The sequence below is a fragment of the Phalangium opilio genome, unplaced genomic scaffold, assembly GCF_054372755.1.
Source record: "Phalangium opilio isolate 3A_F unplaced genomic scaffold, DU_Popi_V2 ptg000003l_1, whole genome shotgun sequence".
NCBI lineage: Eukaryota > Metazoa > Arthropoda > Arachnida > Opiliones > Phalangiidae > Phalangium > Phalangium opilio.
This window is the reverse complement of record NW_028324145.1, coordinates 6,075,939-6,102,570: the sequence shown is the minus strand read 5'-3', so window position 1 is coordinate 6,102,570 and position 26,632 is coordinate 6,075,939. Positions and strand designations below refer to the sequence as shown.

At 35.3% G+C, this 26,632-nt stretch overlaps 5 protein-coding genes and 2 long non-coding RNA genes across 8 annotated transcripts in view; 3 read left to right on the top strand and 4 right to left on the bottom strand.

The window, feature by feature from the left end:
• bs (serum response factor blistered) overlaps positions 1–19,563 on the bottom strand; it is a 45,503-nt gene extending 25,940 nt beyond the window's left edge. The window contains exons 1-3 of the mRNA XM_089838358.1: positions 18,260–19,563; positions 7,092–7,399; positions 6,463–6,723 (exon numbers count right to left, since the gene is read on the bottom strand). Of these exons, the coding sequence (XP_089694484.1) occupies positions 6,463–6,723; positions 7,092–7,399; positions 18,260–18,371 (681 nt within the window). The 5' untranslated portion in view covers positions 18,372–19,563. The remainder of the gene's footprint in view (positions 1–6,462; positions 6,724–7,091; positions 7,400–18,259) is intronic.
• On the bottom strand, positions 10,243–15,441 carry LOC149717351 (uncharacterized). Of its 2 annotated transcripts, XR_016366619.1 has the most exons (3): positions 15,310–15,441; positions 15,058–15,244; positions 10,243–13,919 (listed from the first exon to the last, which is right to left on the bottom strand). It is a non-coding gene; the product is annotated as an uncharacterized LOC149717351 (long non-coding RNA). The 2 variants fall into 2 exon arrangements; XR_016366618.1 differs by having other exon boundaries at positions 10,243–15,244.
• On the top strand, positions 13,668–16,756 carry LOC149717350 (uncharacterized). Its single transcript, XR_016366620.1, has 2 exons — positions 13,668–13,841; positions 14,980–16,756. It is a non-coding gene; the product is annotated as an uncharacterized LOC149717350 (long non-coding RNA).
• Positions 19,560–21,424, top strand: LOC149717348 (retinol dehydrogenase 11-like). The gene is made up of 7 exons (XM_089838385.1): positions 19,560–19,775; positions 20,024–20,167; positions 20,230–20,427; positions 20,499–20,657; positions 20,733–20,855; positions 20,928–21,123; positions 21,191–21,424. The coding sequence occupies exons 1-7, from the start codon at positions 19,700–19,702 to the stop codon at positions 21,291–21,293; spliced, it is 999 nt and encodes a 332-aa protein (XP_089694511.1). The 5' UTR covers positions 19,560–19,699; the 3' UTR covers positions 21,294–21,424.
• Positions 21,412–22,262, bottom strand: roh (reduction of Rh1). Its single transcript, XM_089838426.1, has 4 exons — positions 22,102–22,262; positions 21,726–21,905; positions 21,604–21,654; positions 21,412–21,541 (listed from the first exon to the last, which is right to left on the bottom strand). Exons 2-4 carry the CDS (start codon positions 21,898–21,900, stop codon positions 21,519–21,521), a joined length of 249 nt encoding a protein of 82 aa, XP_089694552.1. The 5' UTR covers positions 21,901–21,905; positions 22,102–22,262; the 3' UTR covers positions 21,412–21,518.
• Positions 22,263–22,271: 9 nt separating this feature from the next.
• Positions 22,272–23,202, top strand: LOC149717346 (diablo IAP-binding mitochondrial protein-like). Its single transcript, XM_089838396.1, has 2 exons — positions 22,272–22,743; positions 22,812–23,202. Exons 1-2 carry the CDS (start codon positions 22,312–22,314, stop codon positions 23,088–23,090), a joined length of 711 nt encoding a protein of 236 aa, XP_089694522.1. The 5' UTR covers positions 22,272–22,311; the 3' UTR covers positions 23,091–23,202.
• Trmt6 (tRNA methyltransferase 6 non-catalytic subunit) lies at positions 23,112–26,294 on the bottom strand. Its single transcript, XM_089838371.1, has 9 exons — positions 25,656–26,294; positions 25,425–25,567; positions 25,241–25,353; positions 25,006–25,181; positions 24,777–24,947; positions 24,378–24,708; positions 24,231–24,313; positions 23,381–23,570; positions 23,112–23,288 (listed from the first exon to the last, which is right to left on the bottom strand). The coding sequence occupies exons 1-9, from the start codon at positions 25,766–25,768 to the stop codon at positions 23,199–23,201; spliced, it is 1,410 nt and encodes a 469-aa protein (XP_089694497.1). The 5' UTR covers positions 25,769–26,294; the 3' UTR covers positions 23,112–23,198.
• Positions 26,295–26,632: the final 338 nt, after the last annotated feature.

Below are 26,632 nucleotides of genomic sequence, written 5' to 3'. Positions count from 1 at the left end.
CAATTTAATTTGATGATGTACATGATTGTATTAATTTAGTTTGTTAATATAGATGTTATTTACCAATTCGGGGTAGGATCGCCAGCTGAAAAAGCCAGCTCCTAATCCCTTAGACTAAGCCAGGGTACCGAGAACGAAATGCTCTTGCCCCAGCGAAGTCTCCTCCGTACGGGAGCTCTCCGCGTACCGTCGCGTTCACGGGTCGAACATCTCCGTCCGTCCAAGGCTTAGTTTCCTACGGCCTATTGTCATTGTATATTTTCCGCTTATCGAATCGTTAATAAAATTGTAAAGTTAAAGTTAGAAACTCCGTCTCGGTACTAATTCCTACGTAACAATATTGATGTTATTTACTAATAGAAAAACGTTTTAGCTTATAATGACAACCCAGGGCCCAAGTTTAAACGAAATTCTAAAGGATTTTAACGATGAGTATTTTTGAATTAAATGATGATTCAAGAACATCTGGGGCATTTTTAATTTAATTTCGGCGTGCTAGCGATTTAAACAAACTTTAACCTCGTTCAAACGCGAAAAAATCACTAAAGAAAATAGAACAGAGCGCGCAGGTTGTGACTCTTCCTTGAGATACGCCTATGCCAAATTCTCCCGTTTGGTGGCGTACGAGCGTTATTTTCGGGAAGAATGACATCATCAACTACAAATCTGATTGGTTGATACCATTTCGCGCGCTCGAGCGTCTCGAAATGCATGTCAAGCTAAGGTAAAGGCAGGAAAATTTGGCAGTCCGACACTTTCCCCTATTTATTTTTGTTAATAATAATAAAATAATAGACGAAATCCGTTCAATTTGTAAGAGAGTAAATAAAACAAAATTTTTACACGTGGCAAAACTTCCCAATTTGCTCCTAACTTTAACTTGTCGTAACTTCGTTCCCGAACTTCATACTGTAATCAATGATACACCAGAAGAAACTAGACTTTTAATTACATTTAGGAGAAGCCAATACCTAAATTAAGGCCTTTAAAATGGAACAAGAGTTTGGTTCCAGCAAAAACTTTTGACAAATGGCATAATATTTAGTATCTATTAACCAAAAGTAAACTTCGTTCACTGTTCCATATAAAATGAGAAGCAAACGACCGTCCTCCCCCAACCTCTACTCGTACTAACCAATGAAAGAGCTTTATGGAGGTCAAAGGTTTAAAGAAAATAGTACTCTATGGTGGCGATCCAAATGTTAATTATTGTTACTAGAGCTAGCATCTATTACTTTAAGAGCCTATTAACGCGTGTTCCCTGTGCTACGGTCGTGAAGGTAATCATACGCAGAGGGGGGTTGACACTATTTTGAGATGTAAAGGTGGTTTCTCATATTACACGGTGCCAGCAAGCTTCAATGAAGTATACACTTTTATTTTTATGAACTTTTGCTTTAACTTAATTTCCTGGACTATACTGTAGTTCATAACTTCAAACCGATGCTACCATAAGAAACTAGACATTCAGTAGTTCAATTCCTTACATTTTAAGAACCCAATTCTTCAAATAAGGTCTTTACAATTGAATTAAAGTTTGATTTCACCAACAAAAAAAATCCCCCTTAAAGCATCAATCTAATTCTACACTTTGATTATCCCTAGAGGGCTAGATAAATTCGATATCTGACAAATTGCGGGTTATATAATAAAATAAAAGGGACTTTTTGTGCTTCACGTAATTCGGTTTGTACTTCACAAAAGACAGTAATTCGCTGTCAAAAACTTTATGCGACTTATTATATAGTAGTTAAATTTTATGATATCTCGCCCCAATTTGACACCTTTCGATTATAGGTTCCAATTAGATTAGCGGATGAAATTTTGATATCTTTACGATATGTACAATACACCCCGAGGGTCTTAGAAAAATTCGAAGGAATATGTAAGCTGCGCGTAGGGTGTTCATACGTATAATTATACAACGTTTTTATCATCAAAAGACGCGAAAATAACACTGTTTATAGTACAATTATAGTGGTTTCTAAATTATAACCAACTGAAGTTGCAGTGATTATGCAATACTTTAATCAATGAAAAGCTCCAAGAAAAGTCTCAAATTTGCATGGGTAATTAATAATTAGATTTTAATTATCAAACAGCAGATAATATATTAATAATAGGAGCAGACATTACCTTTGGAAGATTAGATCCCTGTAAAGCAAGCAAGGCTGAGTTTCTAGTAAAAATATCGACAAGGATAGTTAGTACAAAGCGAGTCTCGCTTGCTAAACAGTGATACAATCATCCAGGGTTTGTTAATTAGAAGCTAATAGTTAATTACACATACAAATTTGAGAACTATCAATTATCGATTCTACATTTTTTTGCAGTAAAAATGATTTAAGCCCAAGAAGACTTAATTCCGAATCTTTAATTTAAGGAGGGCCCGCGAACCCCAACTCGGATCAAGAGTTGAAAAGTAAAACTAAATTTATTTCCCTAATTTTTAAACCCTCGATTAAAAAAAAAGTTAAATATGTCTTTAAAATTTTATTTGTCGGCTCGTTATCAGTGTATATTTATTTTAAAATTGGTCCCTCGTTAAAAATTAAAAATACAACACTCAATTAAAGCTAAATTGGCTTCAATTAAGGACACCGCCACTAAAAACATAGGATGATGAATTTAATATATCCCAACAAATAATAACAATAATAACGTGTAATAACAATTAGTCATAGAGAATAGCTAAAAGTGGAGTGATAATAACATCAAGAAAAACTATTTCTCCATTGCTGACTGACGAAGATATCTTTCAAAATTCAACTCCTATCGTCTATTCTCTCTCTAAATTAGTGGACCTCAAATTTGTTTATTTTTAAATATGTCTTTTTGTCTGACAGACAGACATGTAAAACACGCCCACGCTAAATTACACGTATATATATATATATAAATCCAATTAGGAGAAAGAATATTGGAGTAAGCTGTGGCGGATGGATACATAATGTTAAATCTCATAGTACGCTAACAAAATAATTAATGGCAACTATAGAAATGAGAGGGGCATAATACTAATTTCCTAGAAAATACTAGTTAATAATTTTCATACGACCAAACCCCTACAATTTAGACTAAGCTAATAAAAGCCAGTTCTCCCTTAGGTCTGTTTTCTGTGTTTTTAATATCATAAGTTGATAAGATAGGTTGTATAAGTTTGTCACTGGTTACAAACAGGAGCTTGTCATGAAGTGAGTGACGTAGGTCATAGATTCGAGGTAAAGCGACGCATCGCGAGGCACTGTCAAAGGTTTAGTACAGACTAAATAGGAAGGTGGACTGCAAAATTAACCGAGTGTAGTCAATTCTCGCTTGTCTTTCTCGAACTGGTTCTCAGTAAGTCCTTAGCATTATTACGAAGAGTCATACTTGTGTCACATATCTTATAAACAAGGAGGATTCACACAAGGAAGCCAGGCTACTTGCTGGATAATGTACACTTTCAGTCCACAAGTAGCCTGGTCTCCTTGTGTTAATAGTATGAATCCTCCTAGCCGGAAAACTATGTATAAAATTCCAATGAAAACACAAACAGAAACAAGAAAAAAAAAGATCCCCCAGAAATATTTTAAGCTTGCGCGGATTATTTAATGAAAAATCTTTCAAGACATTTTTCACATACGCATACAGGGTGTACCAAAATGGGCGGCAGGATCGAAGTACAGTGGGACTCTTCTATGGGGGATTTTGAGTATAAAATGTAACTTCTATGACATTTTGAACTATAGACGTCACCGTTTACAAGTTATGATTGTAGTGTCTCACACAGCAACCCAAAACCCCTTTAAAACTCGGTGGTTCCACCCTTTTTGAAACACCCTGTATATATACAAAGGTCGTAAGCGAGAAATTTCTCGATGGGAGATTTGATTTAAGAAATATTTTTCAAATGAAAGAGATCCTTTGTATTTAGGTAAGTTTTAACTCCTTCAAGAATTTCTAGGCCTAGCTGACGTATTCGAACAAATGCGAGTAAAGGGTTAAAATAATATAGAGAGGGCATTCTACTTGAGTCCCAAGTTTATTATTTTTTTAAAAAAGAAATACCATTATGATTAAACGACACCCAAGACGAGGCTTAAGTTAATTAAAATCAACTAAATATTATGTTCATACCCAACTCTAAGCTTTTGAGGAATGGGAAGCCTATCTTTGGTTTAGTTCCCTAATGTAAAGGGTAGGTAATAGACTTATTTGAAGCAACCCTCAGTATTGGGACGTACAAGGGGGTGTAAACATTGCCATCCGTCTATGCGCACTCTCATGGCACAAAGACTACAGCGCACGCGCAGAAAAGCGAGATGAAAGGCAAAGTTTTACCCCCTTGTCTTTCCCTTTTCGTTCCACCGAAGCGAAGTGTGGAACGTTATTCACTTTTCAAACGTTACTTCTTTGACCAACGTCATAATTATGGCTTACCGAGAGAAAAACCTTTCTACACCACTAGCCCAACTTGATAATACCAAGAAGTGATATCTAGTTTATTAGGGAGAAGTTATAAATTCGCCACATTTCCAGCTTTATCTCCAGTCCAAACGTAGGTCCGGAGTTAATCCCCGTCTCTAAATTACAACCAGCATCTCATTGGTTCTTGAAAACTCACGTCAGCGCGACGGGAATGACGAAAATTAGGTATTTTCCGACTGAGGAGAGGCGAAATAGCCCGGCCTCCTTTTACGTCCCCCCCCGTACTTTGAAAGGACGACTGGGACTATGGCGCGCGAATACTTAGGCATCTTATACCTTCTCCCTAATAAACTAGATATCACTTCTTGATAATACTAAATATTTTGGTTTAAAGTAAGCCTATCAGGGATTAAGAATTTACAAAGCGAGTAGTGAATAAAAAGTTCACCATCACTTTGAAGACATCATAAACATTAAAAAAAAGTTCTAAAAAAACATTAAAAACCAGGGGCGTAGAGCGCAGAGCTCACACCTAATCTCGGTGTTAATCGCATTTTTTCGCGACTTGGTATGCGAATGAAAACTTACTTCATTACATCATCATCCACTTTTTCAACCCAAAAAGAAAAAAATAACTCAAAATAACATCCCCGGTTCCCCCCCCCCCCCCAAGAAAAAAATATAAAATAACAAAAACCATTTTTATTTTCAATAAGAATACTTTTTATTATAATTTGTTAAATTTTGGCGTTAATTTTTGTAATAAAACGATACAAAAAACATAATAAGTTATTACAAAATTAAATTATTCGGAAACCAGCCGAATAACGCGATTTTTATCAATAAAAAAAAACATTACATTCATCTCAACAAATAAAAGAGGATGAACAAAATAATACACACAAAAGAAACATGCGTTATAAGGACGACAATGTTGATATAAAAACAAAAATACTTAAAAGCCACAAAAAAAATCATAAGGTAATTAAGTAAATAAGAATTAATTTAAACTTTATCATAAGTAGAAGACCGGCTTCCTATTAGTCCTTTTTTTTAATAAGTCCATAAAGTAAACTCCCTTTGTTACAGGGGTCAAGGAAGGAATACGATTGTCCAACACGATGGACAACAATAACTGTCACAAGCCAAACCATGTTGGGTAAACGAATATTAATAGGACCTTTTGAGGTCGAGAGTTCAGAGTTCAACACCGAGGATTGGGGGTAATTTTTTTTTATATCATGTAGAAAGGGGGCAGTTTCTGCATGCCATAATCTGCGGTCAAGGAGGTCAAAGATGGCTACAAAAAAGTTGAAAATATGACTTAAATCTATTTAAATGCAAATGATGTTTCATCCTCTCTTTAAAGGCTAAAGGTATTTGGACATTAAATATTTAAATCTAACTGTTTATGAATGTAAAAGAATGTAAGCTACAAGGAGTCATCATTGTTATTATATTATAATATTGTTTGGGATTTATCATTTTAAAGGAAGTTAGATATTAAAACATCCTCACGGCTTTTAAGTATTAGGCATTCCACAGGCAACACAAAACATTTAAATTCAATACAAAAATTAAACTATAAACATGCAAATATTTCGCAAAAAAAGGCGTTATAAAGATGGTTTTTGTTATTTTTATTGGTATAAGAAGCTTTACCATAATTCCATTTATGGTAAAAAAAAATTATTAAAATATTTTTTAAAAAAAGTGGATGATTGTAAATCATAAGCGATTTAAGAATAAAAATAAATTTAATACGGTGTTAAGATTATTATATAAGCATTAGAAACCTATAAAGTAACGTCCCATTCTTCCCAACGTATGTACTATAGTTTGGAGAGTATTGCAAATTCAGCATGAAACGAACTAAACGCTAATACTTCAGAATAATAATTTCTTTAAAATAAAATTAGTTTCCTCTCTCCGCTTTGGTTAGGTATAGATAGTTTAGTAAGAAATGTTGGTACATTTTCTTAAAAAGTGTAGGATGGCGATTTTTAAAGTGGGCATATAAGCTTTGTAATGTAAAAAAGCAAAGAGGCCTACCTTGTTTTCGGTGTCTTCCGCGACTGTGTAGGTGAGATCAACTTCTTCGAATCCCGTCGCGCTCATACGTTGATCCGGACCCGACCCGCCTGGTCCAACGGGAGGATCCGGAGAATTTAGGCAGGTTTGAATCAAAGCCTTCCCGGCTTCGCTAGTGATCATAGGTTGCAATTTCCGGGTGGCGAAAGTGTAGACGTGACCAGTCTCGCTGGCCACCAAAAGCATCACTTGGGTTCCGGTCAGCGTCGATAATTCGTAAGCCTAATAACGAAAAAAAGGGGAAGAAATGCGTTAAAACACGCAATTCGGACAGACATCGCTGTCACCACGATTAGGCGTACCCAATACTGATTTAAAGGGAAAGGCTTAGGCCGAGTTGGGGAATTATAAAAATGCTGATTAATTCAAGTTAATTGAGGGATTTGAAGCGACAGTTCGTTATTATTGTATATTTGTAAAGCCTAATTGATATGGTAATTAAGGATTTTTAATATGATTAATAATTAAAAGAGATATTAGCGTTTGTTTCAGCAGACGTTTAGGGATAGCCCATGGAGGTTTAGTTAGCTCAGTGCTCCCCACGTAATTTTCTTTTGAATATAATTAATGGGTTAACCTTTTAGACTCACTTTTTTCATAATTCCAGTTTTTCGTTTGCTAAACGTAGTATACCGTCGTAATTTATTGTCGATAAATTCCATCTTAATCTTGACTCTCCCTTTGGTTTTCTTTCCATTCGGGGGTAGACTCTTTCGTGGCGTTTGATCAACATTAATGGGACTATGCAAATCAGTCCCATTTGATTCTACTCCGCCACCCATGCCGATTAAATCGTCATCCAAATCATCGTCGAAATCTTCGTTCGCTTTTCGTTTCAGCGAGTGATGCGAATCACCGACGGTCGGGGACGGCGAATTATCCGAGACCATTCCGGCTCAGTGCTGGGCAAAACAAGAGCAACCCCTCAAAAACGAGCGTTTTCCTGACACTCGAGGGCCTAGGCTCGAAAGAGAAAAGGCGAAACAATTCAGAGTCCACGTGACCCGCTCCCTGCCTGGAGGCTTTTATCTCGACGAGTTCCCTTGCCGTCTCCAGCAGGGTGGAGCCAGGTATTGGTAGAGCGAGAAGTCACTCTCGGAATAAATTCGCTCGTTCTCTAAGAACCATTCGCTCTATCTCGGGGTTTTTTTAGCTCTCAGAACTATGCTGCTAGGTCTCATCTCTAGATAAATTCGCTCGCGAAAGATTGAGAAGCAGCTCGAGCGTTGGCTCGAGATGGAAAACTCGGAGGTAGAAAATTCTCTGTGTTATAAATTAGCACGAGGGACTATAGATGGCGCGGTTGTTCGTAATTTATTATTCTAAAGGGATAGTCATAGTCAATACAAGAAATTTTTGTAATTCCGTTTTTTTGGAATATACTTATTTTAATATTAAGCAGGTTTATATATCTCACAGTAACGAAATTTTATAATAACGTATTATTATTGAAATAATAATATTTATATATCAAGGATATAATTAAGTAGTTTTAATTTTATTATACCCCAATTATATATTAAGCATATTTAAATTATTTTTAAATTAATATTTTGTCGGTACGGATTTCATCTTCAAAATTATTTATTATGTTACTTATGCTTATATATGATCTCCGCTCGAATACCGGGATTTAACTCTGCATAAATTGAGTCAAAACTAATTATTCATTGATGCAAAACAAAGATGAAGGTAAGTATTATATGCCTAATAATTTTAAGCATGTAATTTCGGAGAATAAAGTTTTTATCAACGGTTGATTTGATAAGAACGGAATTTCAATTTATCTAAATGCGTAAACAATAACAATATTGAGTGCCATTTCGTGATAAAATTACAAGAAACGAACAAGTGATTTTATAAAAAATGGTTATTTATTTATTGAAGAAAAAGGTTGTACAATATAAAAAAGGCAAGGTGCATTATTGGTTCAAAATAATATTATTTATTTATTCATTGATTCAAAACAATTGCCCAAATAAAATATTACTATAATATAACGTTGTAAAGTATAAAAATAGGCTTATAAAATAAGGTGTATTTCCATTGGTGGAATGATAATAACTTTTGCTTCCGCGCCACGCTGGAGGTGCAATATAATTAAATATTTCACTCTCAAGAGGATATTTAAATCACCAGCCCAAGAGCAAGACATTCAATGTATGACGCGTTTTTTTATAGAGATTTCGCCAATAGCCATAATTCTCTGTTAATCGTTCCATTCTTTGCTGAAAATTAATCTATAAAACATTAGTTCAAACAAGATCAAAGAGAAAAGAATGTACTCTTTGCATTAAATCCGCCCACAAATTGCTTTGATTCCATACAATACCTTCCCTGGAAACCTCAATGGAAGGTCACTCTCTACCTTTAAATCTTAGCTCCGACGACAGATTATTATTTTCAGGATTTAAAACCTCGAGATTTAAATCCTGAAAATGAGTATTGCTTTTGTCTCTTGTAAGCACGCACAGAGCTACGCTATATAGAAACCTAGGTTTGCGCGTGCTGACAACCGAAGCTGGAACAGAGTATAAACAGAATGAGGTGTCGTCGGAGACAGGGAGTTGCCTATCCTATTCCTATAGAGTGAAAAAAAATTTACGCACGCGCATTCTTTATCCATGTAACGAACGGCAAACAACTTAAGTTAATATAAATTAACCGCTTTCGGCGGGTAGATACAAGTAGTTTGAGATTATAATAATCACCGTAAGCAATTGGAATCAATTGATATAGTCTTCATTTGCTCTAAGGTGGCATATGGCGCCCTTAACACTGTAAAAGACATTGCATCATGAACCTCAACACACAATTAAGCTATTCATATTCAATTCAATCATTGTTTTATGTTTGGATGTTTTTCTAATCGGTTACTTTTTCTCAGGTTTTCAATACTTAATTTGTTTTCCAAAAGAAAAGAGAAAATAATACACAAAATGCAAAACATTTTATAATAACTATATACAGGGTGCTTCAAAAAGGGTGGTAGGACCAAAGTACTGTCGGCTAATTAAATTAACGGGTCATCCCTGAAACACTGCACTCATTACTTGTTAGGCAGTCTTTTTGGCAAAATGTCAAAGAACAATATTCGATTTCGGCTTGAAATTGTCCAAACCACAATTTTTGGAACACCCTGTACCCGTCTGATTCTGGTTTGCAGTTAATTTAAAATTTAAGATATATATGACATTGCGTACAACGCTCTGCCTTTGTTTAAACTAAATTGTGTTGCGTCCGACCAGTACTCCTCAATATTACACAATAATACGTATTGTTCTTCCTACAAATTTTAGGATTATTGGTATTTGGTATTACAAAGGAGAGCACTCGGGTTTACAATTGATTTTACGGGTAACCCGAGTATATAGGGCATTATTTGTAAGTTTTCAAGACGACTTGAAAACGGTTTTTAAGGGCCAATGAGAGGGCTAGAAAGTCTGAGAGATAGTGGAGAGTGTGCCAGTGACGGTTTGGGTTTTGCTATTTCCCACGTTTAGTCACCTCTTTCACCTTCCCAGGCTTCTCCATAAGCATTGCGATTTATTTAATGATAAGTTGATAACATCGAAAAACAGGTCGAGGGAAGCTTTATGGTTCTATTTCTTACCAAATCATTCCCTTTACCAGGGAGGAGAGAGGTGAGCCTACCTTTACGAGAGGTTAAAGTTCTTTAGGCTTTACAAATTGGTTATTAAAGGGTTGGGATATTTCAGGGTTTAGCAAAAAATGAAATAAAACGATTTGTTTTTTTTTTATTCTATTAGTTGAAATTATAAAAGTTTTTGGTGACATTTCATATTTAAATAGGTTCATTTCACTATACATTTCATTTTATTGCGTATTTTAATTATTTTTATTACATATTTTTAATTTTGCGCGAAATAATTTTACTATGTTTTGGAAAGTAGTGTTTTTAGAAAAATTACCGAGTTTCAAAATGGCGAATCAAAGTCAGGCTTTAAGTAGACCTACAGGTACAATTTCTGTCCCCAAAAACTATTAATTTCTATCTTCCATAGTATTTGAAGGCCTTGGAACTACAAATTGCGTTTTATTCGTAGCTACGCCATGTCCAAGATTGCAAACGGTAAAAAATAATGTTTTGCCAGTTCCATGAATAATTTTTTCTTATTAACATGAATATTTTAGGCAATATTTATAGGAAAGGCTAAGGAGTAACTTATTTTAAATGTTTGTAATTTTCGAGGACCATAGTCCCAACTGGTTTTAAACTGATTGAGGTTAGACAATAATTTAGGCCTACACATTCTTTCCAGATGAGGGTAGAACAATATATAGGAATATAATTTAGTTTTAAGCCTGACGTGGCGGCGTAATTCTTTAAACTATAATTATATTCCGAGTATCAAATTCGCAAGGTGAAGATACCCAGCAGTTTTTTGTTTATTTTATTTTTGATATTTTTAATTCGCTAGAAAAATCCGATATTTTTTATTATCGCCGATTTTATATTTATTTTACTCTGGGAGAGACTAAGTTTTAGTAGATCGCCCGACTGAAAAAGCTGACTACTTGTTTTTAGGCACATCGTATGATGAACATCTACGATGTGGGTCTTAGTTTGACCTGCCCTGTTGGTGGTGGTGGTGGGGGCGTCGTGAAAGAGAACTGCCTTAGACAGTATAAAACTTTTTGGTCGTCATTGAAGGGAGAGTGAATGGGAGAGAATTGGGGTGAGGTGATATTATTCGTTCGTGTATTTTAAAAGGAAGGGAATTATAATTGTTAGTTTAAGCATTGGATTTATTTGTACTAGCAAAGTTAAGCATTGTGAATTGTGTTTTACGTTTGCTCGATATATTTTAAGCGAGAGAGAGGACTATGGTATTGCCTTAATTTAAATTGGAGGTTTAATACTCCCTTTAAAATTCCTGTCACCCGTCGACAATAAGGGTTTCACGCTTTTTATCCCGTTCCCCCTATTTCGAAATTCAAAGAAATCGAAGGGAATATTTAAAAAGCCAAAGGAAGTATATACCGACGTTATATTTAGAATGGTTTTAAGGCGCTGTTTATTATTGGAAGTTACGTTTATTTCTCCAAAAATCGAGAAGAGTTTAAGGTGCTAGCTTGGGACATCAGATATTACAATTATAACGTAAGTAAAGGATTAAGGGTTATAATTTTTTAGGGCATCGAGGGGCTATTCACTCTGATCTTCAGTACTTATTTTAATGGGTGTTTTCCGGTATAACGTTTTACCACTGTTAAAGGATGCGCATCGTGGGGGTATTCACTCACATTTTCCGTTCGTGTCACACTATTGTAATTATAACAGAAGTAAAAAAATTTAAGTAATAATTTTACAACAGTTAAACGAGGGGCTATTCACTCAAATTTTTTGTGTACGCCTGTTAACTACGGTACGATGTGGCTACTATTACGAGCCCTTGGGTCGCCTTGTTCTATCTATTTTTTCCTTTAGTTTAGGTGGAATGACATTATTTCCGCAAGATCTTTTAAGTTTTTAAATTTTCCTTTATTTTTTTTGGGGGGATGACCCTTCCCTTTCGAGTCAGGAGAGAGAGAGTGCCAATGATTTTCTTTCGAAAACCAGTCCTTTTGTACAGTTTTTTTTGTGATTGAAAGGGTGAGATAAGGAGCTTCTTTTACCTCCGCCACTCTCTAGCTTCGGTTTTACAAATTTTTCTTAGGGGTGGTCTTAGTGCATACAAAAAAGAGGGGTAAATTTTGCCCTGAGCCACGGAAAATTTGGTTGAAAACCCATGACGCATACCTGTTTTTCTTTTTTTCTTTTTAACCATTTTGTCCATGAGGGTGCAGTTTTGGGGTCTTAGATTATTCAACAAAAAAAGGGGGGGGTGTTTTTCGCTTTTATTGGACTAATTTTATTTTATTTTAATTTGAATAAAGGGGAATTTGATATGAAATAAATGAAAGTATTTACACAAGGCTTAGAATAGCCTTAAAACGAATTGGAAGAATCCCATCATTTGGTGATTCCAGAACCAGTTCATGATGAGGAAACTGGAAAAAGAAAAACTAAAAACGATTACTTAAGTCTTAAGCTGAACTTGGCAGTGATGTCCTTGTTAAAACTAAATTTAGTCGGCATCAGCAGCAAATTTTAAGCTTGTAGCGTCAAAATTAAAAATAAACTATTTAGCTAGTTGGAAATAGAAAAATATAAACAAAATAGTTGCTTCTGTAAAGCAAATAATAAAATATTTAAATTCAGAGTGGTTCTGACTTCTTGGGGCCTCCGGCTGGTTGTTTTTTGGCCAAGGAATTCTCTGTACTGGACCTCCTTTTATTTATAAACCCTTTTACCAAACCTAACAATAGCACGACGCGCATCTACCTTTAGTTAGTCCTACCTTAACTTCTATTTTTAAAATATAACACTTCAATCATGTGAGGAGACACCGCTAGAGGCATGACCGAGTTGGCTAGTCTCTCAGATGCAGTGAGCTTGGGCTGCCTCTAGTGTTGTCTTGTGGCGACAGGGAAATTATCCAGTATCTAGGCGTGCCCCTGGAAGTTTGTTTCTCTGTAGGTAATATTCGTATTGGTCTATGAAGTAGTAATACAAAAAAGTAAAAGGGACAAAGGGTAAAGATAATTGGATGTTGGCGCTAGAGAGTCGAACTTAAAGAAAAGAGAAGAAAGGTGCGCGATATTGGCGACAGTGAGTCGGACTTGAAAAAAAAAACAAAAAAGAACAGTATGGCGCGAGAAAACAGGACATTTTTAGTGATCGGAGGGTTCAAGGAGAGGATCGGTGGCACTGATAAGGAAGTACATAGTTTACAGCCTAGGAGGATTCATACCATTTACACCGGGAGGACAGGCTTCAGGTGTTACTCAAAGGAATTAGTATTTATTTTAGTAAGCAGTTATATCCCAATACCATCGCGATTTGTTTAAGTCCGGATCACGATGACCACAGCTCTCAAATAAAGAAGCTTCCTCCAAAAGGACCACTAGGTTTAATTTTAATGAGTTTAAGCATCCCCTATACGCGTACGTGTAGCCACCTTTGACAATGCATTGGTCTAATGCACTGTGGAAGGTAGCTACACGTACGCGTTTAGGGGATGCTTAAACTCTATTTGCACCCAACTACCCCATTAGTTTAGATTGAACCTACACCTCCGTTTTAAAGACAAAAGGGAGAGATGGTCCTGAGACTTCGAATGAGAAAGTCACCTTCGAGTTGGCTCCTGAGAATTAAAAGGAAAAGAAGAACGAAGGTCCACGAGGACAAGCTGAAAAAGTTCCCCCAGATCATTCTCGAGCTTGGTTCATCGCAAAGCAAGAAAGTGCGGGAGAACTGTTTCGACCATGAAAACGTAACGTACCTTTATCATTATTTGTAATGAAGTCTTTCAACTTGTTCAATAGACGTTTCATTGTAAATAAAATTGACCCTATAATGTAAATAAAATTGACCCTAAAATGTAAATAAAATTGACCCTAAAATGTAAATATTGACCCTTCAGTTATAAAATCTAAAAAGGCATGGCAACTCATCGTTAAATCAAAACACGTAAAATCAGAAACAATCCTTATGAATATCAATAAATTAAAATTAATAATATAAATAATCATAATTAGATCCCCTAGACAATAAACGATCCATAAAAAATTTAAAAATTAGTTAATTAACCCTAGAAGATATAGATGTGTGTCTCGCAACCCCCACCCATTTCCTAGGCACGCGGCGCGAGTAGTCCCAGGCCAAACAGGCGTTTTATAGGGCTGGAGGCACCAAAGGTAAGGTCGCTGTAATATTCCAATGAAAGAGCAAAAAATCTAGACTAAACTTCCTCTAAAAACGCGTCATTAACTGAGTAAAGCTCATAGGGACGGGCGACCTTACCTTTGGTGCCTCCAGTCCTATAAAACGCCTGTTTGACCTGGGACCAGGGCCGGAAATAAGCACAGGACACTGGACATTGTCCAATAAAATTTTAAAATGTCCCATAATTTTTTCAAAAACTAAGGGGGTCACTGGACAGTTTGACCAATAAATTTTCCCAAGTTTTGATAGCTTGACTATGATGATGCGACACTATTTTTGCACACTCCAGTGGACAATTGTCCTATAAATTTTCCAGTCAAACAGGGGGGCACTGGACACATGTCCTATAAGAAATTTTTCTTATTTCCGGCCCTGCCTGGGACTACTCGCGTCGCGTGCCTAGGAAATGGGTGGGGGGTTGCGAGACACACATCTATATCTTCTAGGGTTAATTAACTAATTTTTAAATTTTTTATGGATCGTTTATTGTCTAGGGGATTTAATTATGATTATTCATATTATTAATTTTAATTTATTGATATTCATAAGGATTGTTTCTGATTTTACGCGTTTTGATTTAACGATGAGTTGCCATGCCTTTTTAGATTTTATAACTGAAGGGTCAATATTTACATTTTAGGGTCAATTTTATTTACATTTTAGGGTCAATTTTATTTACATTATAGGGTCAATTTTATTTACAATGAAACGTCTATTGAACAAGTTGAAAGACTTCATTACAAATAATGATAAAGGTACGTTACGTTTTCATGGTCGAAACAGTTCTCCCGCACTTTCTTGCTTTGCGATGAACCAAGCTCGAGAATGATCTGGGGGAACTTTTTCAGCTTGTCCTCGTGGACCTTCGTTCTTCTTTTCCTTTTAATTCTCAGGAGCCAACTCGAAGGTAACTTTCTCATTCGAAGTCTCAGGACCATCTCTCCCTTTTGTCTTTAAAACGGAGGTGTAGGTTCAATCTCAACTAATTGGGTAGTTGGGTGCAATTAAAATTAAACCTAGTGGTCCTTTTGGAGGAAGCTTCTTTATTGAGAGCTGTGGTCATCGTGATCCGGACTGAAACAAATCGCGATGGTATTGGGATATAACTGCTTACTAAAATAAATACTAATTCCAATGAAAACGTAAAAAGAAACTTAAAGCAAAGAGGGTAGACAGTACCCTCTTTGCTTAAAGTGAAGAATTATAGCGAGTAAAAATATAAAGGATTGAGAGAGGCTAGAGCTATTTGAGCGCGCGGTTTAGAGGTTGGACCGTTGGAAGCGTTCTGAGGAGAGTTCTTTCAAAGAGAGTATACTCTCTTTGGTTCTTTCATAGTAGCTATTCAATACGTTCGAGGGTCGTATTGGGTTTTTTGGTGGTTTCCCAGGTATAAAGGCGGAGGATTTGGTCGCCAGGTCGCTAGGCGACTTCTTTATGGAAAGTTTTCGGGGTTGTTTACCTCTCGTCCTGGGCTTGGTTATCATGAATAGGCTACTGACAGGGTTTGGGGAATCTTGTTCCTGCGCGCTCTCTAGCTCGCTCTTTACATGAATTGAAAAGGGAAAGTACATAAAGGATAGTTTCATGGAATTTAAAATATAAAAAAAAATTAAAAATAAAAAGGGATTCTCTATAGAATGAGAATTAACAAAAATTAAATTTAAGGAATTCGCGTTTGCACTTTTTCAACACTCTTTATCTTATATCTTATTCTTCTTTTTCCAAAATTTTACATTCCACCCCCAGTTTTTTATAACCACTCGTATACCCCAAGGTCGTGGCCACTTTCTTCTCTACTAATACATAGTTTACAGCCTAGGAGGATTCATACCATTTACACAAGGAGGCCTGACTTTAGACTCACCCAGTGAGTCAGGCCTCTTTGAGTAACACCTGAAGCCTGTCCTCCCTGTGTAAATGGTATGAATCCTCCTAGGCTGTAAACTATGTACTTCCTTATCAGTCTCACCGATCCTCTCCTTGAACCCTTCGATCACTGAAAATGTCTTGTTTCCTCGCGCCATAATGTTTTTTTTTTTTGGTTTTTTTCATCAATTAAACTTAGCAAAAGATTGCCGTAAAGGAGTCTCAAAAGTTGACTACTGAAGCCCAACTCTCATTTTAGATATACAAAAATTGTTTCAATAAAAAATATTAATAATATTGTGTAGCTAATTAGAAGCGACACCTCACGTGATTTATACCGCGATTAAAGCGCGTCATACATTGAATGTCTTGCTCTTGGGCTGGTGATTTAAATATCCTCTTGAGAGTGAAATATTTAATTATATTGCACCTCCAGCGTGGCGCGGAAGCAAAAGTTATTATCATTCCACCAATGGAAATACACCTTATTTTATAAGCCTATTTTTATACTTTACAACGTTATATTATAGTAATATTTTATTTGGGCAATTGTTTTGAATCAATGAATAAATAAATAATATTATTTTGAACCAATAATGCACCTTGCCTTTTTTATATTGTACAACCTTTTTCTTCAATAAATAAATAACCATTTTTTATAAAATCACTTGTTCGTTTCTTGTAATTTTATCACGAAATGGCACTCAATATTGTTATTGTTTACGCATTTAGATAAATTGAAATTCCATTCTTATCAAAACAACCGTTGATAAAAACTTTTAACTATGAAATTATGTGCTTAAAATTAAAAATATATTAATTTAAAACTCGTTAATTATGAATTCAATAATAATTTTTTTTATAAACTTAATACGATAAGTACCTAATTATATCAGAAGGGGATAATAGAAGTATGATATACTTCTGATTATATGTTTACTTATACCTACATTTTGGTTTTGCATCAACAACTAATTTTATTTGACTCAATTTATGCAGAGTTAAACCCAGGTATTCGAGTGGAGATGTATAAGCCTATTTTTGAGGATGAAATCCGCAACGACAATATTAATATAAAACTGCTTTAAATACGCTTAAAATATAAATGGGAACTTATTAAATTTAAACTAGGTTACCTTAATATAAAATATTATTATTATTTTGATAAAAAACTTATTGTAAGTTCATATAAAATTTCGCGAAATTAATATTATTAGCTTAATATTAAAACAATTACAATCTAACTTAAAAATAAATTATTTAAAAATATGTACTTATTGTCAAACAAAAATCGTTTTTATAAGCTTATGAAACTGCTAAATATAAAAATAAGATTATAACTTACCTCAAAAATGCTTCTTTCAAAAATAATTATAAGATTTGCATTTGAATAGGAGTATAATAATTAACCAGTTTCCCAAATTAGGATTTAGAAATGGGAACATCATGTGCCACTAGCCCTTTACAAGAATTTTTGTAATAATATTCATTGCTGCTCTAGCGGTTCCCCCTGTCGGAGCTTACCGCTCTTAGTAACTCATTTAAGAAATTAATAGTTAATTTCTTTAATTTAGTAATAAAATTTCTAGAGTTTATTTGATAATTTTAAGCATAAAACAAAACATGAAAGTTAAAATCTTTCATTGGAATTAATTAAAAATCCTAGTGGCTAGAGGACGAATTAAGCGATGTCAAACTGACATTGCAGCACGCTAGAAGTTTGTTCATATGATATACAAGAGGTTTAACTCATATGAAACGGAAGGCCACCTTCTCTCATCTGTGCAGTAAGCTCCAGTTGACATAGCGAAAAAAAATTGAGTTCTGAGAGAGCGGACTCTCGAGGGGTTCGCTCTACCAGTCTCTCTTAGGGGGAACGTGCATTACGCTAACGATAACCGGTTTTCTCACAAAGGAGAGAACGAGAAACCTAGCTAGCTGAGTTAAGAACGGTGCGAGCGGGAGGGTAAAATAAATTTTCTCTTTGCTCCGCTCGTAGAAACTGAGGGCTAGTACCATCGCGAAACCATATCCCGCTCTATAGAACTCGAGTTACCGAAAAGAAAATTTCCCGAATTTTGCCCAGCACTGTTCCGGCTCCGCAAAAATTATTATTATTGCCAAGGCTTAACTCGTGTTTCACTTTAGGGTTCCCGTCGAGCGAGTGCAAAGTGTACTTGTCGAAATCCGATGCGTGATAAGAATCATCCATGATTTAATTTAAAAAATATACCTCCCCTAGTATAATTAAAATTGTCGTTAAATAATAAGTTCGTTTCTTGAGACGGTTCCCTTCGTCCGACACGAATTCCCCATTATTTTCGTTCGAACTGAATCGCCAGCTTTTTGCTCCTCACGCACCAAAAGCCGAACGTTAAAGTGCTTACAGCGCCCGACTCGATCTAGAATTAATTTAGCCCCTAATTTGCGTTACCATACAACCAAATACTATGAAAACTACTATAAAATCTTCGGGAAGGTGGATTTAATCCTACTAATTAAATATACGTAAAGAAATCTACGGAACCGGATGTCACTCTATAGAGTAAAACAAATAAACAGTAGAAAAGTATGGCATTTTCCATCCTAAAGTTGGTAGTTGTCCCGCCTCCGGTGGCATCCCACACGACTTCCCACGCGCTCTCTACGTCACTGCGCGGGTAGGAGTAAAGTAGTTCCACTTTCAAAATATAATTAGAGCAAATAATTAATTATAATCGGGGTCAAATGGGGTCACTAATGATCAGAAATGTCTGCTACAACATACGATACCCATAAAACTATTTATGCAAAAGTGTCAAAGGATAATTCCAGCATCCACGTCTGGTTTTATATTTAAATCTCCGCCGAAACTATTTTTCCCATGTTTGGTCAAAAGGCTTACCTAATAAGGCAGACCCTCCTATGTATACATTATTTTATATAATGTAAATTTAAGTTCGAACAAACTCCTTGAATTTCTGTCGAAATATTTTAACAGAGATTTCAAAGGATGTTTATCTCAACTTCGTCAAATTTTAGCACGTAGTTGTTATTAATAAGAAATAAAACTTCTTAAAACAATCGGGTGTTTTTCCTTAGAATGGAATGTCACAAATTTAATAAAAATAAATTGTTCGAAAATTATCGCTAAATTTAGGGTTGTTGCTTAATTTTTTTTACTGTAAAAAGTTCCATAAACTAACAGTTTTACTTTCACACTTTTGTGGTGTATGAGAATTTATATCGATCCGTGAAATAGTGCGAATGTTCCAATTATCAACATAAGTGTTGAGCAGTGGCAAAGCTGCGCTCCATATAATTCTATTGACGTTTCAATATAAGTCTATTGCAAATGGGAAGCTACGCTCTATTTGATTCTATTATCAGCTATAGAAACGACTATGTCTGAAAAGTGAAAAACCTTTGTCAACTACTATGCACCTATCTTTTTTATATTAGATTAGCGACGGGATTTATTATATAATGGCGTGGCGTTTGCCTTGCCGTAGGGGATACAAACTTGATTTAAATATATTGGTATAAAGTTTTTAACTACATATGCAGCAATTAAAAGAAATGTTAGTGAAGGGTTCTAACAATCAGCTTAAATTGTATACGGCTGTAGGAATTTCAGGTAGTGAATACAAGCATTAAATAGTCCTTTTTCGCGTTATAGAACTTAAAACTAGTTTTGTAAACTGATATCAGATAAGACAATAAAAAGTACCTCCCTCCCATCCCTTTAAGATTAGGGTGTCATATTTCTAATAAAAAAAAATATAGGCTTGAAAACCCCTTAGAATTATTAAATATCTTCCACAAAAACAACCATGTATGAGTACCTAAACGCCATGGTATATCCTGTGGTCCTGTTTTTAACAGCTGGCTTTGGACTGCTATGGTTCAAGAAATGGTTAGCTGGGGGTGTGTGCCACTCCCAAACTCGAATAGATGGAAAATCAGTGGTCATTACTGGAGGAAACACTGGAATTGGCTATGAAACAGCTTTGGAACTGGCCAAGAGAGGTAACTGTTCGACAAGTTTTCAACCTTCCCCATTGTTAAAAGACAACGTTTTTCCCTGATAGGTGGTAAAATTATAATTGCTTGTCGCGACATAATCAAAGGGGAAAAAGCCAGAAAAAGTATTCTGGAGCTTGCCAGTGTTCCCGAAGACAGGGTACGACTGATCTCATTGGATTTGGCTTCATTAGAATCAGTTCGTAAAGTGGCCAAAGAAATTTTGGATACCGAACCTAGGATAGATTACCTAATAAACAACGCAGGTGAAAATTAGGACTACCAACGACCAACGACATCTTTAAATTTTTTTGACACTTGACCTTTGAACCAACAGGCGTAGCTGCCATGCCAAAAACAAAAACCCAAGATGGTTTTGAGATGCAAATAGGTACTAACCACTTGGGTCATTTTCTTTTAACCAATCTTCTTTTGGATAGAATAAAAGAATCAGCACCAGCCCGAATTATCAACGTTTCCTCTATGGCTCACATAAGTAGGCTTAACTAATATTAGGCCTTGGCTCACAGAGCCACCATAACCATTGTTGTAAGCCCAAGAATCATTACAGGTGGTAAAATTGACCCCTATGACCTGAACTACGATCGTCGAGAATACAACTCTTTCAAAGCCTATATGCAGAGCAAACTGGCTAATATTCTTTTCACAAAAGAATTGGCCAAGAGATTAGAAGGTATTTTAGGCCTAGGGTTAATAGACAATTTAAGGCTTAGCAAAGTTCAAGGTCATTTGGCTTCTTCTATAGGCAGTGGAGTGACAGTTTATACCTTGCACCCTGGAGCAGTTCAAACTGAATTGGGAAGATATTTGACCCCCATGGTTAGCTGGGGATTTTACCTATTTGGATTGGCCTTTTTCAAAACACCGAAACAAGGAGCTCAAACAACTTTGTATTGTGTTTTGGAGCCTGGATTAGAAACGGAATCTGGCCTTTATTACAGGTTAGGGGTGAAGGTTATTCTAATTTATAGAAACAGATTAAAATCAATAATTGGAAAATTATTTCAGGGACTGTCATGTAGAGAAACCAGCTCCCCAAGCCTTAGATGCAGAGATGGCCGAGTCATTATGGAGAGTTAGTGAAAGATTGGTGGGAATGAAGAAAGATTAAGCCTTATAGATTATTTGTACCCTTATGATTCCTAATAAAGTTTATTTAATAACAAATTAAATATTGTAAGAGGGTCATGGGTATTGTTAGTTTCAAAGATAAAATAAAACACTCCCCCTTGTTTAAGTTATTACATATTTATTTATTAATTAATTAATTAATAGTTTGGAATTCCAAATTTGGAGGCCTATTAAACGTCTAATTTTACACAGCAGCTTGAAGACATTAATGATGATGTTCAGCTTCAGCTGTACCACAAAAAAAAAGGGTCAAAATAATTTCATACTAAACTGTTTAAAACTACTATTACCTTCTTTCCTTAAACGTTCAGCATGAGCAGCTTTAGCAGCTGGGGAGTTAACTAAACCAGGCAATACCATGGTTAATTTTATATTTTTAAGCCAAAATAAGAGTTTTAAACTAGACGCTAACCTTTGGAGTTAATCCATAACCAGACTGGGTAAGAGCCAATCATTCCAAAAACAAGATACCTATACATCCAATGTCTCCAGTACAATTGGTAAGGAAACTGGGCAATTCTGGCTGACCAGGTGTAGGGAAAAATCATACGACGCCCTTTGGGCGCTACTTCACTTCCAGCGCTCATTTGATCTAATTTAACATAATTATATCAATTTAATACGGAAGGTGAACCAATTAAAATGGTTAACTATTGACCAAGGCTTACAATTTCAATTTAAAAAAAAAGCCTCTCAACAATCTCTTAAGGAATTTATTTAAACTTACAACGGCAAATTCCACAAAACTTTAATCTTAATTACAAGATTAATAAATAAATTTAACTTACAAAGTAGCTTGTAGTCTTCTTAAAATGATATTTTAAATGGAAAGTTCGACTTTACACTTCGCCAGAGGTCAACCGAAACTCAATGTTAAGGGAAAAGGAGAAGGGGAAGAAAACCGGCAAAGGTCGGTTCAGTTCGGTTCTAATGCCATGGAATCTAGCCAAAAGGGATCGGATCTATTGACTTGTATATGGTTCTAGCGCGGAATAAAAATGTTCACGCGAAATTTGAAATTTTTCAGCCACGTGGTAAAACAATACCACGCGTTACGTAAAATAAAGTTTTCATCATTTAGATTTAATCAACCTACAAATTTAATACCTAAATGTTTCAAAGTATCACTGATAACTGCAATTTGCCAATCAACTTCATCAGAAAACCTAACAAATGAGGAAAAATTAACCCATGATTTCCTAATAAAACAATCAACAATTCAAGTAGTAGATAGCTTCACTACATTATTAGACAAAATAACTTGCGCCTTAATAGACGCGTACAATGAATATGGCAATAAATTGGAAGAATTATTATATCTACACATTGAAAGACAATCATTTATTGGTAACAAGTTCCTAGAAGATCAAGTTTGGGAGAAAATAATTGCAATTAAATCCGAATTGGATGATTATAAGAGAAAAACGGCGGCAAGTTGGGATACTTTTTTTTCTTATAAATAATTATGGGTAGTAATTTATAGTTTTTTCGTTTTTAGAACTTGGAACTTCAAATGACTTCAGTTACAAATTTAGCTAATGCAACTGCCGAAGTTGCTTTTGCATCTGGAGCAGAGTACCCAGCCATAGCGACAAATGAAAGAGTAATATTGGCCGTACAACAATTAAAAATTAAAAAAGAAGGCATAGAAAAATTGGAACAAGAATTAATTGAAATAGAAACAAAATTAGTTGAAATTACGCTAAAAGAGTTTGAAAAACAAAATCAAGTGAATGATAATGAAACGGAACAAGAGATAGGCCTAGCATCTAATTAAATTCAAACAATAAATAAATAAAGATTTAGTCAGTCTTTTTATTGAAAATGCTTTAATTTCATTGGAAAATTCATTCAATTTGAATAAATTTTAGGAGTTTTAACAATGTTAACTCGGTTTGGCAACTTTAATCCCAGTTAATAAATAACCACCGCTATTGCTCATATTTACAAATGGATGTGTTCTATCAGTTAAAACCTGTGTTAAGAAAAAAAAAACCCCAATTATTTTATTAATTAAATCCTAAATCTTGATGCTTTGTTAAATTTAATTATAAATTAATGGTTAACCTGATAACTTCTCATCCAACTTTCTGTAATATTAAGAAAAATTGCTTCTTCAGATTCCTTTAACTTCTTGTAACAATCAACCAGGGATTGTAAATACATAGAGTGAACTACAAATGGCCGTGAAAGGCCTAAAAATGGCATTAATGGCAATAGTACTGATGAAGGATGATGATTACACGTTATTAGGAGTCTGAAACAATATTAATTAAATTAAAATATGCAATAAAAACACCAGTCAGGGTTCATACAACTTTTGGAAACCTGATTTCCCTGAGTTTTCCAAGCTTTTACCATACATTTCTGGGTTTTCCCCATATATTTCCCAGGTTTTTCCCCCATATATTTCCCAGGTTTTTTCCCCATATATTTCCCAGGTTTTTTCCCCCATATATTTCCCAGGTTTTTTCCCCATATATTTCCAGGTTTTATCCCCCATATATTTCCCTTAGTTTTCCAGGTTTTTTCCCCATATATTTCTCTTAGTTTTCCAGGTTTTTTCCCCATATATTTCCCTTAGTTTTCCAGGTTTTTCCCCATATATTTCCCTGAGTTTTCCAGGTTTTTTCCCCATATATTTCCCTGAGTTTTCCAGGTTTTTACCCCATATATTCCCCCGAGTTTTCCAGGTTTTTCCCATACATGGAGTAATAACAATTGGAGTGGTTTTTCATAGTTGAAGCAACCCCTTCAGAGCTAACTCACTCAAACCTCACAAATTACCCTGAATTTTACTACAAAATTCTTAATTTCCCTGAGTTTTCCTTGACTTTTTTTATCAACTATTTATTCCCCTGGTTTTCCAGGTTTGTATGAACCATTGTACCCTGCACCTTAAAAAAAAGTATCATACCCATCTATTTTCTCTTTTTCTAATATTTCAACAGCTATTTTGGTTTCCACTAATCTTTCCTCCTTCCGTTTATTTCTTTCCTCCTAAAGGAAAATTCAAATTTACTTCGAAAACACAGGTCACAGAACAGCAATTTCATAATTATACCTTTTTCAAGTGCAATTCAGCAAGAGTTTTGCTAGAATAATTATTTTTCCTTTTATTTGTCCTTGGAGATTCACTGGAGGAAGTTTCTTCAGTTTCTTCTTCCACTTTCATCACTTCCTCTTTACATGACATCTGTTCATCATCATCCTCATGACCGAACTCCTGGTCATTTCCTGTACTACTTTCCATTTTAACTTCGGACTGATTATCAGCTTCAATGTCCCGAGGGACTGTTAATACATCTAAAGCTTTCCCAAATGGAATTCCATGTAGAGTCTTTTTCAATTTCTCCTTTGATATATTTAAAGCGTGTATTGCTTCTCTATATGATCTAAATTTAAACGTAACATTTTTAGCTTCATTTAGGTTTAGAATAGAAATGAAGTTGTTAATTCTAACCCTACGGGTCCTTGTCCAGGATAAACTTGAATTACATGTCCCTCTTCACTAATTCGGTTTAAAACTGCAGCAACTAACAGCCCTAAACAATCATCTACAACGATATAGTTTCTACCATTGACCACATTACCGTAACTCAACATTTGTGATAAAGAATCTATCCTCATGTAACTGAAACCATAATTTAGTTTTAAGTTGCTTTAAAATCAAATAATGTTTCCACGTTTACCGTATTTTTGAAGGGCTATAGTCAAAGTACATTTCTGATAAGAGTCTAATCGTTGGATGTAATATTGTGATAACTTTATTGTATTTTAATTGCTTCTTCTTAATGTACTTTTCTTGAGAAAAAACAGTTTTCTCTTTGAATGTCGCGCTATTCTCTACAATAGTTTTGACAATTTCCTGAAAATTGAATCTCATACATGAACCAAATGGTTTAAAACCAAAATTGGATAGCGTACAGTACTATCAAGTCCGGTAGATTTCAGTTTTTCAATTTCATCCTTGGATAATTTTTGGGATTTTCCATCGTCAACAAGGGAACGATTGTCTTGAGCATTTACAGGTTCAACCTCTGAGATGGTAAAACAAGTTTGAAAATGTGGGCAACGGTCTTGAGGAACTCAAAAACTTAACATGACTAACCAATCTGAGGTTTCAACTTTAAGCTCTCAGCATTTTGCGATTCAATGTATGTCAATTTCTTCTCGTTTAATTCAAATATGGATCCAAAAGGTTTACCAATAGCTTCATCAATAAGAACCTTTTCTTTGGCAATAAAGGCCGACCTACAATAAGTGGGATTCTCAAATTTGAACTTCCCATGCTGGTTTTGACATTACGCTAGGCCTTGGTCACGAAAATATAAACACTTACTTTCCGGCTTGAATTTGGACTAATCTTCGATTTTCTCCGTATTTTATAACAACAAAATCTTCGTCTTTCACGATTCCTACTCCTAATTGCTCCAAAGAATCAGCAGCTTCCATAACTTGATAAATAAATAGAACAAAAATCACGCAAGACCATAGACATTAGAACACTACTAAGAACCTAGACAAACTATTGCGAGGGGGGTCTCGCGACATTCTGTTATGAAAATTTCCATCCCACCCCTTCGCGTGTGTGATAGGGTTTTTGATACGTGGCGCCCCTATCGGCGAGCGAAGGAGCTATTCAATTTGAACAAAAAATAAATACCGTAATGTTTCATCTTGCAAATGTTTTAATTCTCTGTTAATAAACATCTCTTTATTTTACAAACACTTTTCCTTCCATTAATTAATACGGAAATTAATAAAAATTAATTAAATATAAAACGTCCCCGGCGGGATTCGAACCCGCGTTGTCTCCCTCCCAAGTACTGACCGCGCTCGAAGCTGCTTAACTTCGAGTGTTAACATGGGGTTAGTAATATTTTAGTTTACCTCGCCGCATGTAGATGGCGTTACAAGCAACTCACCCTATCACACACGCGAAGGGGCGCTTCCATTGAACCCGAATCAAAGCTGAAAATTCAACTGTTCCTCTTGTATCTCTATGCGCAAGACTTTCAAAACGTCAATCACGTGACGTTGTAACTCCAAAACAAGATGGGCAAACCCATACTAATGAATACGCGCCGAGCGAGTCGCCGCGTGCGCCACCTAGCGGATTTTAGAAGAACAAATTGGCGGGAAAATGACCGCGTCTTTAAATGAAGCCATAGGGTTGTTGTGTAGTTAGTTGTAGGAATTATTACTGAAATTTCCCAGAAAGGGTGAAATTTTAACAGTTTTCGAAATTCTAGAATTCATTGCGTTAAAGTAAATGAATGGATTAACGCGCTTAAAGAGAAAAAGTAACTTTTTAGA